The sequence below is a fragment of the Pituophis catenifer genome, unplaced genomic scaffold, assembly GCF_029215685.1.
Source record: "Pituophis catenifer annectens isolate HBS135680 unplaced genomic scaffold, rPitCat1.0.hap2 SCAF_1, whole genome shotgun sequence".
Lineage (NCBI taxonomy): Eukaryota > Metazoa > Chordata > Lepidosauria > Squamata > Colubridae > Pituophis > Pituophis catenifer.
The window spans coordinates 48,099,442-48,116,482 of NW_027256881.1; the positions used below are offsets into that span (position 1 = coordinate 48,099,442).

The following is a 17,041-nucleotide window of genomic DNA, read 5'->3' on the forward strand; positions in this document are numbered from 1 at the left end:
AAGGGTTTTTTTTTTAATCTATAAGGATAAAACCCATATACTTATTCTCTTGTGGAATTCTGTATCTTCGTTTAAGCTAAATGACATATAACTGGTTCTTTACAGAAAAGCATTGATGAACTGCTCGGAATGGTAAATTATGCAGCGAAAGTGTATTCTGAGCCATTTAAACACACTTTCTTGAAAATTATCCTTGTGACGTGACAATTAATTTTCATGAGCCAGGACCTTATTCCTTACGATTCCATCTTCCATGGGTCAGCCTTGGAAACACTTCCTTCAATAATGCCTTTCTATCTCATGTAATTCATTTCTGCCCATTTTCTCCAGACTTATTAATCTATTTTTAATACCTCTTAATCATTCTGCTCTATCTTGGTTTTTACTGCTACAGTCTATTTATGCCTTATTGAGCTCTACAGACCAGCCCATTTTTCCTTATTTTCTTCTTTATATCATCCTGGTGTTTCACCTAATTTCTCACTCTTGCTGAGCTTCAGTTTTAAAATTAAACAAAAGAAAAAGAAGAAAACTGTGCAACTGCCTTATTACCTGCAATTAGAACAACTTAACAGTAAGCTATTGTCAATATGGAATAATCAGCAATTAAAACCAGAATTTCAGAAGTAGCATTGGATTTATTTATTTAAAACATTTATATAGCCACCCATTTTGTATCACATCCTGGGTATCTCCTATAAAAACATAAAAATGATTGAGACCGTAAACATTAGAATCAAAAACCCAGTGCCCAATGAAGCTTCCAACATGCAGTCATCTCATCCTTGAGGAATAAACCAGATCTTCAGTGCTTTTATGAAAGGCTAGGAGGATAGAAGCCTGCTGAACTTCAGTGGGAAGAGTGTTCCCTAGGACAGGGCTTCCACAGAAAAGGCATTCTTATAAGGTGGCAGTTGTTTAAGGGAAGGGACTAGGAGCATGCCTAGCCTATCTAACCTGGTAGGATGAGGAGATGACTTTAGGAAAAGACAGTCCTGAAGACAAATCTGGCCATATGCCATATTTAAAGGTGATAACCTTTAGAAGGCTTTTACCATTGAATTGCACCTGGAAAAAAATGGAAGGCAGTGCAGCTGATGCAACAGAGGCAGTGGTGGGTTGCCCCCGGTTCAGACCGGTTCGCAAGAACCAGTAGTAAAACCCTGTTGTTATGATTTTTTACCTTGTATCATCTAACATTCTTATAAAGGCAGACAGACAGGGTTTATATTAAATCCTATTCTCCACACTTATGCTATTTAAGGTACCTGGTGATGGAGAAAATAATTTTAAAATTCTCACCAAAATTATTGTAATTCTTTTTAAAACGATTTCTTTTATATAGAAAGAAACACAGTTTTTTCCCCCTTTCTGAATACATTTCAAAGCCAAATTGTAAACACTACTGACAGTATAAGGTAGCTTTCTATTAGAAAAATCCATACACAATGAGCAACATAGGATGCCAGCAATTATAAGCTACATTGCTCTTCTCAAAATATATGCTGTTTCCTAACTTTTTTCAGGTTCTGATTTTTAATGTACTCTATCAATAACCCCTTTTCTAATATATATCCCAATATTTATGGTTCATCAAAACAGTCTTTCCTGAATCATACATTCTTTTCTCAAAAGGAAACTGTCAAGTCAATTTTCTTATATCCATGGGATGAAGTAAGGAAAGTGGGAGTGGACCATCTGGTTCATTCTTTTACAGATATTCTTTGAATGCAATCCTGTACAGATTTTTTGTAGGTGGGGGCTTGTCTGAAAACAGTAGGACTTACTAATGGCAGCATGTATTCAGGCAACCTATTTGTCTTGGCAGGATGTCAGTCCTTTGAGGTAGGGTAAGTCAGGAAAAAAACTCCACTAGGATTTTCAGAACTCTATTACTGCTGGTTATAATATAGAATGTTGACAGCCTGATAGTCAGTCACGGTAGTGGGTTTCAAAATTTTTTACTACCGGTTCTGTGGGTGTGGCTTGGTGGACATGGCATAGCTTGGTGGGTATAGTTTGGTGGGCATGGCAGGGGAAGGTTACTGCAAAATCCCCATTTCCTTCTGATCAGCTGGGACTTGGGAGGCAGAGAATAGATAGGAGTGGGGCCAGACAGAATTTTTACTACTTGTTCTCCGAACTACTCAGAATTTCCACTTTCCAGAACTGGTCAGAACCTGCTGAAACCCACCTCTGGTCAGTCATTCAGTCAGTCTGTCTGACTGTCTGTGTCTGTCTGTCTGTCTGTCTGTCTGTCCGTCCCTCCCTCCCTTCTTTTCTTAGGGCTAAATTCGTGTTAATATAATAACTTTAAATTCCTTCTTATAAGAAACTTCCATATTTCTCTAAAGATTGAGATGAAGGCTACAATTATCATGGTATCTCTAACACAGTTCATAAATTCTTTGACTACTGTTATCCCATTTTCACCTTTAAGAATTTGGCAAAACAGAAATATTGAAGTCTAAAATAGTAAAAGAAATTTTCAAGAACTTGGTGAACCCTTCTTCATTTTTTTTTTCAATCTTGATCATGAGAATTAGTGCCAATGGCAACCAATTTAAAGGTAACTTGAGGACAAAGCCACTTACTTTATTGCAAAAGTGACTACCATTTTTGGTGCCTGCTGAGTAACATTCACAGGGTTTACAAACATCCAAAGCTGAGAGATCTGCATCTATATGCCGATAGAAGAAATCATTACATAACTCACAATTTCTTCCTGCAAAAAAGAAAAGGATATGCAATGTAGCTTCCAATTCATGAAAATTAGCTGTATAATTCAAAATTAAATACAATTCCCTTGAGAGAATTATGTAATTTTCAGGACGTCCATTTTAATGCACCTTTCATCTCTACCTGCCAATTTAGTGATCCAGAGCATATGAAACAATGAACCTGTTACAAACTGTGTTTTACTCCATTAAACTTCCATCTGTTACATAACATGACACTCCTATGAAGCTAGGCTGTTGGATACCTATTCTTTAAAATTGGAAATTATTTTTAAACTTCAAATTTTACAATTAGCTCCTAAGAACAAAAGCCAAGAGTACTGAAAGCTCCAAAAAATATACAAAATGATGATTTAAGCAAGGTAGATGTTTTCATGTTTTATAAATGTTCATCATGAAACAAAATCAGCATCCAGTTGTAGGAAATTAGAGAATTCTACTGGTGTTGTCCTGTCCTTACAATAATTCATAGGATCGGAGCCACTTCTGCAAATTCAAGGATCCTTTCACATGAAGAACAGCAGGTCAGAACACACTAAAGTCAACAAAACTGCCTTACAAGGAAGAGTTTTTAGTTTGTTTTAGCAGAATTTATACTGCTTGAGAGTATCTATTGTTCTGAGTCACACATAGGGATTTTTCCCAATAGTACACTGAGATTAAAAACAATAGTATTTATTTTTAAATGACACAGAAATGCAATATATCCCTAAATTACTGCCTAATCTCATCTAGTTACTCCATTATAATTTAGTTTGGTTTTGTATTTTTTGAACACCTATCATCTGAACAATCACAGCAACAAGGTCCCATTAAAAGGGGAATTTGTAGAAAATCATAAATATCACAGCATATTGTTCTTTCCCCTTTATTGGAATGGGCATGCCTTCTTTAAAGTGGCCTCTCCTGATTCAAAGCAAAGTCATGTTATGATGACTTCTGATAGCAATTATGTGTTCTTTATTTCCTTGACAACCATCATACAGTATTCTGACATTATATTTAAATTATTAAATTAAATTATACTTCATTACTTGTTTTCCATTTATGATGTTTTAACTGAAAGAATTCTTTAAATTTCAATCAATTCTATGCTGGACAAATCTAGGAGCTTGTCTATGCAAAATATGCTTTCCCATATAATATGTATTGTATAATGTATAATTAACAAATACATTGATTTTTCAATGATGATCATGTACATTACAAATAATATACATGCATGCAAATCATGTATAGGAGTTAGTGATACAGGCTCTTATAAGTGTCCAAGAGACTTACAACTGTTTAGTACTAGTAAAGAAGTTTTACTTCTTTCTGTAATGCATGGATTTACACAATAAATACTTGGGATGGGTGGAAATAATTCACATTATAGAATTCTACATTTTATACATCCACCTCTAATTAATGATACTTTGGAAGAGCCAACCACACAGCATCTGCATATGCCTCTGCAAATATATGTGCATTCCACTTGGTTGTAATAATTACCTGAGGTGTTATGTTGACAATTATCACAGATTCCACCACCACCTCTATAATATTCATTAGGAAAGTAATCTATTGTCCTGTTGTAATGACAGCTTACAGCATGGCTAAAACATTGACAAGGTTTGCAATTATAAGCATGAACTTGATCTCCTGGATGGAATGGCTTGTCATTGTACAGTGGCTGACAGCGATCACACTGAAATAGAGAATTAGTCAGAAATGATTGTTTAGAACAGATATATGGATACAAATGCTGTGCGCCCCTTGTACATATTGACCTGTCTATCATTAATTTTTTAGAGACAGAAGAAAAGAAAAGATGTAAAATCATTTTTAAAAAATGTGCTTTTCAAATTATTTACAGGTAGTCCTCGAGATATGACATGCCATTAAAATTGTATTTTGCAACAGCTGTTAAATTAAGTGTTTCACTTAACAATTCCCCCATCCCTGCTCCCCCCAATGCAATTGTTAAACAAATGTGTAGATCGCTGTGGAACATGGCATGACTCAGAGGTGGGGGAGGCCCTTGGATGCCTAGCACAGCCACAGGTCTGCCAGCCCTGGCCCTCCCAAGGCCTCCCCCAACTCTGAGTCACCCTGTGCTCTGCTTCCTGCCCCTTAGGTCCTCACAGGCCTTTCCCCATTCCCCCCAGGTATTCCCCAATACATGCAAATGCATTTAAATAAGTTTTATCTTACGTGCAAATCTCAGTATTTTTCTTGTTTAGGGTTCTCAATAGCAGAAGCACATCTGGTTGAAGCAACCTTAACCACCAAGCCATCTGAATGCTAAGCACAGGATTACTTGAAAACTATCTGCCTAGAATTGCCTAGAATGCTGAACCACAGATAAAATGAGCTATAAAATGTATCACTGCTGCTTTTGAATATTTAATGTTTGTAGCTGTATAATTATTTTTTTAAAAGGTTCAGGGTATATGATTCTCCTGCTTAGCTCCCAAAATCTGGTAAATATTACTACAGAAATATCTCTGTAGTACAATTCTCCTTCTCCTTCTCCTTCTCCTTCTCCTTCTCCTTCTCCTTCTCCTTTCTCCTTTTCCTTCGCCTTCTCCTCCTTCACAATTGCATACTGTTGTTTCCTCAACCTCCGAGTTTCATGGCAAATTATGAGTCTCAGTAAATAAGCTTGTGTGATTAGAATGCAGTACTGAAGGCTACTTCTGCTGACTGCCGGCTGACTGCAATTTGGCAGTTCAAATCTCACCAAGCTCAAGATTGACTCAGCCTTCCATCCTTCCGAGGTTGGTAAAATGAGGACCCAGATTGTTGGGGGCAATATGCTTGTTGCAATATTTTCAGGATCAGACTCAATAAAGATAATAAGAATTAGAGATTTAAATATATTTCTCTTTAATAATAATAGGCATTCTATATTCGCTGAATATTCAAGATAGAAGCAAAGAAAATGGTGAGGGTGGCTCCTTATATATACAAGGGGTGGAGCCAGGAATGGGAGTGGTAAATTATGAATACATTAAAATCCAAAGAATAAGTTAACCCCTGATGTCCCATATATACATTATTTACACAATAGAGAATAAGGCATTTACATCTGACAAATCCCCCTCTAAATGCCGGTTCGCTATACAACACCAATTACATTCAGATTCAGGACAATATAATACATACAATTTAGAAGTTAAATATTTGTGCTGTTTAGAAGGTAAAGGCTTCGTTAATATGTCAGCTAATTGTTCAGAAGTATCACAATGTATTGCTTTGATGAACCCATCTTGAGATAATTGTCTCACGTGCTTAAATTTTATATCAATATGCCTGGACCTTTGTCCAATGGCATCGGATCTGGATATTTCAATGGCTGCTTTATTATCTTCATGCACAACAAAAGGTAATGCAGGTTTTTTCCAAACATCTGAGATCAAGTCATTGAACCATACAAGGTTATTTGCAGCTTTGGATAAACAAACATATTCCGCTTCTGTGGTTGAAGTGGCTACCAGTTCTTGTTTACCAGTGTACCAGTAAACTGGACAATCATTCAATAGAAAAATATAACCAGAAGTACTCTTTCTGCATGATGTATCACCAGCCCAATCTGCATCCGCATAACAGGTAATTTTTGGTTCTTTGTCATTATTAGGTTCTAATACTAAACAAAAATCTAATGTACTTTTCAAATATCTTAGAATTCTTTTGACAGCTTCCCAATGATACATGGTTGGTTTGCTAACATATCTTGACAATAAATTGAGAGGTAATGCAATATCTGGTCTGGTCCAATTAGATATATAAAGGAGTGAGCCTATAACTGATCTGTAAAATGTATTATCTTTAAATTCAGGGGAAGACTCATCAGTGTTTCTAAGGAAATCAGTTTGCATAGGAGTGTCACAGGTTTTGGCATTGTTTAAATTACATTTGTTTAGAAGTTCAATGATCTTATCTTTCTGAGTAAGTTTGAATCCCCTTCTAGTTTTGTTAATTTGTACACCAAGGTATTTATTCACTTTACCTAGAGATTTCAACGAGAAATGTTCGTTTAACTTATTTACAAAGATTTCTCTGCTCTCTTTGTGTTTTCCTATATATAAAATATCATCCACATAAATTAATACAAATTCAATGTGATCATCACTCTTTTTTACAAAGAAACAGTTATCAGCATTGGTAGCGTTGAAATCCATGGTCTTTAGTACTTTTACCAAGCAATCGTACCATCTCTTGCCAGATTGCTTTAATCCGTATAGACTCTTATTTAATAACCAAATTTCATTCTTATTAGTGTATTGACTATGTGGTGCTCTTACATATATTTCCTTATCTAGTTTTGCGTGTAAATACGCAGTCTGTATGTCATATTAAAATACGTCCAGATTGAGTGCAGATGCTACTACTAGAGCTGTTTTAACACTCTCTGTCCTCACCGTGGGGGAGTATGTGTCAGTATAGTCTTCTGGATATTTTTGTGCATAACCTTGTGCAACTAGTCTAGCCTTGTATAAAGTATTGCCTCCTTCTAGGTTCTTAATTTTATAAATCCACCTGGTACCTATAATTGTTTTATCCTTAGGTGCGATCGCAGGAGTGAATACATTTAATCCTTGCAAACTTTCCATCTCTTTTTTCATAGCTAGTTCCCATTTTTCTCTTTCTTCACGAGGGAGTTTTAATACTTCCTCATATGTATTAGGTGTTATTTGTTCTCTATTCATATGCATTATGTAATCTTTGTATTTACTTGGTATTTGATTTCTATTGTTTCTAATAGCTCTTTCAGGTTTGCTATGGTTGTCGTGCAAATATCTAGCTTCCTTTTTTGTTAATGTGTCTGTCTTTATTTTATGCTGACTATTTGTCCAAGTTTTGGTTTTGTTCTTATTTTTGTTAATGTTTTGATTTTCTATTGTCCCTTCCTCGCAAGATATCGCATCTTTGCATTTATTTGGAAATATTTCATTAAGGTGCAGTTTAGACCAATTGGCCTGCTCATGGAACACAGCTGTTCTGGAGACTATAAATTTGTTATTATTATCAATGAATCTGTACCCTTTGGTTCCAGTTTCATATCCCATAAATCTTAATCTTCTGGATACGTTTTCTCCCTTTCTCCTCAACTGCTTAGGTATGTGCACATCTGCAGTGACTCCAAATATGTGCATGTGTGCTAATTTAGGTTTCCTATTGTACATCACCTCATACGGTGTCTTATTCACAATACTGGACCAGGTTCTATTTTGAGTGTAATTTGAATAATGTAGGGCTTCTGACCAGAATTGTTTGCCTAAACCAGCATCCTCTAATGTGCATCTAATCATGGTTTGTAGTGTGGAATTCTTTCTCTCTGCAATCCCGTTTTGAAACGCAGAAAATGGATTGGACGTGAAATGTAGCATTCCCCTATCCTTTAACCATTGGGAGAATTCTTTAGACATGAATTCACATCCCCTATCTGTCATAATTTGTTTTATTTTGATATTATGTTGTGTTTCTATGCGTTTGTAGAATTCCTTAAATTTCTGAAAGGTTTCATCCTTGTGCTTTAATGTGTAAACAAAACCATAGCGACTATAATCATCCACTATTGTTAGAAAGTAACGTTTTCTATAGGTAATTGATGGAGTTAATGGACCAACTAAATCCATATGTACTAAGTCAAAAATATTGTTAGTTGATCTGTTAGATTTTTTTGGTCTGGGACTGGTTTTTAGTTTGGTGGATTTACATACTGAGCATTCCAAATAATTATCACAATTTTTTATTTTGACACCTTCTGCGTGTTCAGTCATTTTTTGAACTACAGGAAAGCTTGCATGTCCTAACTTCCTATGTAAGATGTGAGCACACTCATCATGAATTGGTTTACCTATTTTTGGTTTCTTCTCATTGTGTGTATTTTTGTGATCATGAGGTATTTTACATTCATCATTGTCACTGTTACTAACATTTTCATCATCTGCTTCAATACAATCTTCCATATTTGAATCAATGTTATGTAACCATCTTTCTTTTGTTATTAGATAGGGTAGACCTCCTTTTATCATCACAGTGCCTATATTTGTTTTGTCCTTCTCTAAAGTTGCTTTCCCCTTTGAGAAAACTATATTGATGTCAGAATCTCTGCTTAGTTTTATAGCACTTAGTATGTTATGAGGTATTTCTGGGATTAATAATACCCCCTCTATTTTACCTAAACCAGGCAAGGTCACATTTCCTCTGCCTAATACTTGAACCTTTTCTTGATTAGCTACCTTTATCACAAACTTATCTTCTGTAAATGAAGATAATATACTTTTGTTGTTAGTGGTGTGATTGGTTGCACCAGAATCAATAAGCCAATTATTGTTCTCATTTTGTTGTGTTTTGGTGCTTTCTTGTTTGTTTAGTCCATTTAGTGACCCAGATTTTCTCTCTTTTGAATTTTCTCTACCCCCTCTACTTTCTCTGTAATTTGGTGGGCTTCTATATTTGTGTCTATCTGTGGAAGACTGTCTATAATTGTATTTGCTCCTATATTCTGGCCTATGTCTCTCCCTTGAGACTTTGGGACAGTCTCTTCTACTGTGTTCCCTGGATCCACAATTGTGGCATCTAAAGGCTTCATTATATTTTTCTTGGAAAGCTACTTTCCTAAAAGATTTGTGTTCTGTTTGATTACTGGAACGATTTTTTCTTGAATTGTCTTCTGCTATCAATTTGTTAGATAGACTTTCTATGGTTAAATATCCTAAATTAATAGTATCTAAGTGTGACATAAAGCTATCCCATGATGAATCAAGTGAATTGATAATAACACTTTTCATTGTTTGATCTGAAATCACTTCCCCCCTCAATTGCAGCTCAGCTCTTATTTTGTTTAGAGATATCAAATGCTCACTTATAGAAACCCCTGGTTTCACTCTAGAAGAAAAGAAATCCTTAGACATTCTTGTAGTTGTAGCTACGCTATCGCTGTGAAATAGATTAAACATGCATTGAATTATTTCTGACACAGTTAGGTTTGATTTGATGCTATGATACATTGCAGGAGACACGCTAGATATTATTATGAAAAATGCTCTATGATGTAAACAATCTATTTTTAAAGTCCAAGGTCTTCTTGGAGGACTAGTTATAAAGAATAGTAAATTTTCTTTCATAAAGACAACCTGAAGTTGTTGATACCACTCTTGTAAATTAATGCCATCAATTCTAAGTTTTGGGAAGTCACTGGGTAAGTTCCCCACATTATTTTGTCCATTACTTACAACCTGAAGCAGTCCGTGGTCTCGCAAGTGCAGGAAATTACAGAACGGCATGGGGATGCTCGCAACGAGTCTGCGCGGTTCTCTGGCCAGTTCAAGTCTTTCGGGGCCGTCTACGTAGCTTTGCACATGCGCGTTGCTCATTTCTTCCTTGGCGTCGTCGTGGAAGGTTCTCTCCATTTCAGCTCTCTCGTTCCGCTCCTCTTCAGATGAGTCGGTCTCTGGTTCGGTTTTAGGGGTTCTGGTGGTGGCGACAGCTCTTCTCTTTCTTTCGTGTGCGTTGGCACTTGATCCGGTCTGCGGTGTAGGACGGAATCGGCATGGCTCTCTGGGCTCAGGTGTCATTGCCTTCGAAGTCAGGATGGGAGCGTGCAGGTCTCGAGTTGTCGGTTTGATCTCTTGCTTCTTCGTTGGTGCCTTGGAAATTTTCAATCTTGGTCCAAAAGCAGCAAAAAGCGTTTTCATTGCTGACTTTACTTGAGACTTTGTTAAATCGTCTTCACTTTCTGATTCTGGTTCTTCTGAAGAGTTTGAGTCTTCTTTTTCACTTTCGTCGTCTGATAGCGTTTTTCGCGCCAGAAATTTTGAACTGAGCGTTTTGATTGGCTCTGCTTCACTCTCTTTTGAAGTTCGTTGAAACCAAGATGGCTGCCATTCAAAATTTCGCGCGGGATCACATCTTTTCTTTTTCACAACGACTTTCTCAGTATTCATTTCACTCACAGTTTTTTGATCTTTGGGTTTTTCTTTAACGACGTTTTTCTCTCTCGCTGCTCCGTTGTTCTTCAGCATTTCTTGGAGGTTCGCGATGAGGCTTTCATCGTTCTTCTGGCTTTTTAGTATCTTCAATATCTCTGACCTGAGTTCGTTATTTTCTATTTCGATTTCTTTCTGGTCATTATTTTCATTTATCAGTTCTTCTTCTTCAGTGGTGTATTCTTCGGATTCTCTCGAAATCGTGTTAGTGGATTCGTTGATCATCTCTTGTTCAGTTTCTATTTCCTTGCTGTAGGCCCTGGTGTTGGGCCTATCTTTCTTAGACATTTTTAATTATTTATTGAGTCAATTAACCATCCTCTGCTACCAGCTTGTTGCAATATTTTCAGGATCAGACTCAATAAAGATAATAAGAATTAGAGATTTAAATATATTTCTCTTTAATAATAATAGGCATTCTATATTCGCTGAATATTCAAGATAGAAGCAAAGAAAATGGTGAGGGTGGCTCCTTATATATACAAGGGGTGGAGCCAGGAATGGGAGTGGTAAATTATGAATACATTAAAATCCAAAAAATAAGTTAACCCCTGATGTCCCATATATACATTATTTACACAATAGAGAATAAGGCATTTACATCTGACAATGCTGACTCTGTAAATCACTTAGAGAGGGCTGTAAAGCACTGTGAAGTGGTATATAAGTCTAAGTGCTATTGCTATCGTGTATACACATTCTTTTCACACACCAAAACAGTTTTCTGCCATGATAGAATGTATGTACATTCTGATAGATGTACATACCAGTGAATGCACATAAAGAGACATAAACTCTTTAATCACACACAGACATTGTGGTAAACACTGTCTCCAATATAACTAAGATGATGAAATGCTACTTATTTCAGAAAAGACAAATAACCCTTCACATATCTACAAAGTAACTGTTTTATTAAATCAGAAGAAACACAACCAACATAGAGATGGGATTGTTCAGGTGGGTTAAAGTTTCCCTTACCCAGCCTTGATTAAAATGTTTTTTTTCAGTAGACAAACATCAATGGTAAACAGAAATCTCACTTGTATAACATAGGAGAAATCCTATTCCTCCCATCCATTACCTTGATAATATTTTTGGAAAGGAGCTTTAAATTGGCTCCCTCCTGACATCAAGATTAGGTTATCCAATATAGAGATGTATCTGAAACTAACTGTAACAGTACACAGAATTTCGAAAGCTTCACAGATAATGGCCAAGAATTATTAATCTGTGCTTTAATAGGGTATGCAGAGAACAAATTACTTCACTAATATACCAGGATTTCACTATTCTATTGGTTTGTAGACACTTGGGAATTTCATGAGAATAAACTTAGCATTCCATTCCAAGAAAAGATCCATATAACTTTTTGTTTTAAAAAGCTTCCATATATGTAACTTCAGTTAATGCAAGTTGGAAAAAGAAAACCAAGCAGCATCTTGTTTGCATATTCAATTTTGGAAAAAAAAAAATCCAAATTAACCAAGGATCATTGTATGATCTTTTATTGAATTGCTTTAGTGAAATTTGACAGTTTAGACAGAGTGAACTATTCTAAAAGTCCAAACTACTAGAATTAATTTATGTACACAGGGTATGAAATTCATATTTAATTCCCTCAAGGCCATGGTTCACACAGCCATTTTAAATAATACAGAAAGAACCTTTCCTGTTAGTCATTACACAGACTCAAGTCAGCTTTATAGAATGCTAGTATATTTATTTGGTGATTGTACTTTTCTCTAACCTATATAAGAGCATCTTTAATTTCCTGTCACTATTCTAGCTTGCTTGTCTTGAGGAAACTTTGACAACTTCCATTTTAATTGGCTATTTGAAATGAAGATCTCATGGCTTTTCATCAACTGTGCACAGTAAATTGCATTTCTGTGGGATAACAACCAAATTTTTTGCTAAAGCATTGGCTGCTCTACAATTCTGCGCTCTAGTAGATTGTCTGGGAATGCAGTCTTTCAATATTCAAGACTGCACCTTGCTATTTCAGTAAATACTTTCCACAAATTATTTTAGAAATCGAGGATCTATGGCCTGTGAAATTAAATCAGTTTGCCAAGGATGAGTTCTTAGAGAAACCCATCATTATCACAAAAATCTCAAAAAAAAAATATTCAAAATTTTTCAGTTTATAAAATTCCTGGTATAATCTAGATTGGCCTTTGCTGTATGTCAGAAATGGTTTGGACAATCAATTTAAAGATATTTATTTTCATTCATGCATACTTTTGTTTTGACAACCACATCTGAAGCATTTTGTTTCATTCAGTATCATTTGAAAAAGATACACCTACATATTGTATCACCCAAAAGAAAAAAATAACTTTATATATAAATATAGTATTTTTCTGTGGATATGAAGCTCTCATTAAATTGTTAGGCTAAGCAGTTTTTGCTATTTTTATACAATAATGACTACTTTATTAATAAGCAGTTAAATTATGCATGTCATAATATCCATGGTTATAGATATAGCAAAAGATACAGATATGGAAACAGAAATTAAATAGTCCTAACAGAAATTAAATATAGAATGGGTATAGTTGTCATCAAAAATCTTAAACTGCATTTTTATTTGTAGGGAATAATAAACTAACTGTTTACCAAACAGTCTACATTCTGGCCCAGTCTTCCCCACTTCTATGTCTCTAATAATCTAGTCAGGGTACCAGTTGGATTTGTGAAGTTCTACTCTCAAAAATCCTCAGCCAGCATACTGGGAATTATGGAACAAAAACTTATATAATTGATGTATGGTAATTAACTTTATATTTGGTCCATCTATAGTTAAAAAAGCAATAAGCCAAGCATCTCAACACACATTTCTTAAAAATTTCTTAAAGCATGTAATTAAAATAGAAATAAATGGTCTGCTTAAGTAATCTTCCTAAGTTTTTAAAAATTACTTCTTAAGTAATCTAAATCTTCCCCCTTTTTAAATGTGGAAATTTTAAATTTTTAAATTTTAAATTCGTCTTTTTATAGGGGTATGGGTAAGGCATTTTAAATTGGGGAGCCATTTTAGATTTAATTCTGTTTTAAACGTATTTTAATTGTTTATATTGTATGTTTTTAACTTTGGCTGTTCACCGCCCCGAGTCCTTCGGGAGAGGGGGCGGTATAAAAATCTAATAAATAAATAAATAAATAAATAATCAAAGCAGAGAAAAACATATCTTAATAAAAGTCTTCATGGTCTGGACTCAAACTTGTGCAGAATGGAACTTGAAGAACTGACATGACCTCACAGATTAAAAATTATTTTTTCATATTTACACTTTATTTTAATTCTCAGCCAAAATCTGCTCTAAAGCTTGCAAATTACTCAGGATTAAGCTGAATCCCAACAAGATGGAATGCTTAAACCAGAAACAATCTGACCATAATACTCTGAATTTGGCCTTGAAAGGAATTTGGCCTTGAAAGGAATTTGGCCTTGAAAGGAATCTCCATTATCTGGAGATTCCTCGGCATATAGCAAGGTTAGGCTTTGGCCATGAGAACCTTTGCCCAGTTTCACCTGATATACCAGCTATAGTTTTGCTTGGAATGTGATGCCTAGGTGATTATCACTCTTGTCTACTGCTGATGTTTAAATTTACCATAATGTACTCAATTTGAGACTGCCTTTGAAGACTATTCAAAAACTCCAGTTGATACAAAATCCAGCAATCCATTTCACATAACCTATGTGTGTTTCCAGGTGTTTTTCAAAGTACTGTTATGGTTTATATGTTTGGTATCTGCAGAACCATCTTCTCTCAGCAGAGCATAAACTGAGAAGGTATGTTCTAAGGAAGCCCAGGAGGTAAGAATTCAACAACAAGCCTTTTCAGTGTTTGCCCCAATTTGATGGGAATGACATGTCCCCACCCAAGGTCAGAATTAGTCCCTCACTATTGAGATGGGCATGTCCAAGACTTTGAGGCATATAATACCACGTACTGGAATGGCTGTCAATTATTTATGTCTGCTTTTATTTTGTGCAATTTAATTTTATTTAATGGATTGGTTTACTGATCATATTAATCTCTATGTATTTATGACTCATATATATGCTATATACCCACACGCAGAGATTCTTATGTATTTATATGTATTCAGGAATGTAGATAAGAAATCATTCAAGTTCTAAAAGCTTAGAATTAGAGCTACATATTTCAAAATTGGTTAGGAAATGGCTTGAAATGTATAAACTGCAATCTGAAATAACATAATGCATTTTGTTTTTATTATCAGGACCAAAACTGCATGCATTCTTCTATGAAAGAAGGATTATTTAAGCTTTTTAAGTACAGCCACAGTAGATTAACAGTGATTAGAACTGCAATAGCTGTGGAAATCACCAAAAAGAATGACTCCAAACAGAAAATGGTAGGGCACTAATTTAACTTGTTTTCACACAGAATCACGGGTCTCAACAGAGTACTTGGTGAACTCCAGATTATATTAAATATTTATAATTAACTCTGATAAAGTGCCACTTCACGATACTTGTTCTAATTAAAAAGACAGCATCAATTTGCATTTCTAAAAGACTTATTTAGAAAAAATCATTTTTGTAATGGACCATTACTCTAGCAACTTTTTACAAGTTAGAAGAACCAAGCTGATTTTAGAAGTTTTATCAGTCTTTTAAAAACTAATATAAAACACTTTAAGCCAAAAACTTGCAATAACTTCCTTCAATCTTTTCTGCATGTACACCTGCAAGCTTTTCACTCCTTTTTCAAACTCTTTGGTGTAATTATCCTGTTAAATGCCCTCTCACAAATCCACTGGAATTGTGTGACCATTATACTGGAATAGTGTGATCAAGTTGCTAAAAGCTGGCCACAATGTGTGACAAAGTCTAAAAATGGGAGATGAAATTAGGTTTACCAAGTTTAAAAAGGTATGTGCTATTTCTACAAAAATATTGTATTTGTCTACAAAAACACTGTATTGTGTTTTGGCACTTCCAATGTGCTGGAAAGTGGCAAATTATGCTTCACCAAAAAAGGACAAAATATTCACAATGTGTCATAAATTTGAATATATTCTGCTGCATATGTTTATAAATATGTAGAAAAAAATATTACAATTTAAGCAGGAATATGTGTCTCAAGATAGAGAATAATAAGATAATTAGTTTAAACTGCAGCTGCTGTTGAAGCACTGCTCCAAAGTTTCAGTTTTCTCTTTCTATGGTTATTTAATTGTACTTGGATTGGCCAATTGTTTATATATATATAGCTTCTGCTCAATTACTATAACAGACAGGTTTGGTATGCTTCCCCCCACTCCTGTTCCCTTTGTTAAGGATTGCCATCTTGTAGGATCTGGAAAACCTGCTTTCTCTGTAGCAGTGCCTACCTTGTGGAACAACATCTCTCCAGAAATCCAAATGGCCACAAGAGTGGCCTCTTTCAAGTCATTAAAAACTTCACTCTTCCCTTGGGTCTTTGGACCAAGTTGTTAATAAGCAAGCCCTGCTGGTTGATTAGTTTGGTTGTTTTTTGTTTGTTTATTTTTATCAATTGTGAATATGGAATGTTTTTAGGTGTGGAATGTGTTATATTGAGAGTTGTTTCTTTTCTTTTAACAAATTGTATTGGGCTGTTTTTTTAGTTTTAATCCCATTCTCTGCCAAGAGTAACTGATGTGATATGGACATACATGTTGTTTAAATAAAACACACCCACACATGGAAAGACGCACCCACACACAAACAATAGGTTGTAAAGAATGTAAAAAGATTGAAGTAAGAAAGTAAGGCAAGAATTGTTCCTACTCTGACAAATGTCTATTGTCAGATAGTAAATGGACTGCTCTGAACAATCTTAACAGCTCTAAAGATGGATGGATGTTTAGGAGACCCAATCCTGAACAAGAACTCAGAGCAGTCTTCTGAAAAATCTTGGACTTTGTGAGGATGCTAGAAAAAGTTCCCAACAGGACGGAAAAGAGATTCCTTGATAGAGGCTTGCTTCCCAGTGATCAGTCTTCTCCCAAAATGCCCTTTAGCTTCCAGTATCTTCTAATCAACTTTTAACGTGGTGAGAGAGGAGTTGGCTAGCAACAAACTCTTTCTCCGCTTTACTTGGGTTAAGACCTGCTATATTGATCATTCTGCATTAAGAACATTTGCGCTGTGGTTATTTAAGGTGATTGTTAGCAATAGCAATAGCACTCACTATAACAGCATTGCCAAAAAGACATTAAAAGTTGTTAACTTAATCTTGCGTAGCTTCTTCTCTGGTAATATTGTACTACTAACTAGAGCATACAAAACATTTGCCAGACCAATACTCGAATACAGCTCAT

General features: G+C 35.2%; 1 protein-coding gene across 1 annotated transcript in view; it reads right to left on the minus strand.

Annotated features, from left to right (window-relative positions):
* USH2A (usherin) overlaps positions 1 to 17,041 on the minus strand; it is a 474,981-nt gene that overhangs the window by 394,435 nt on the left and 63,505 nt on the right. Inside the window, exons 9-10 of the mRNA XM_070957393.1 lie at positions 4,233 to 4,428; positions 2,595 to 2,725 (exon numbers count right to left, since the gene is read on the minus strand). Of these exons, the coding sequence (XP_070813494.1) occupies positions 2,595 to 2,725; positions 4,233 to 4,428 (327 nt within the window). The remainder of the gene's footprint in view (positions 1 to 2,594; positions 2,726 to 4,232; positions 4,429 to 17,041) is intronic.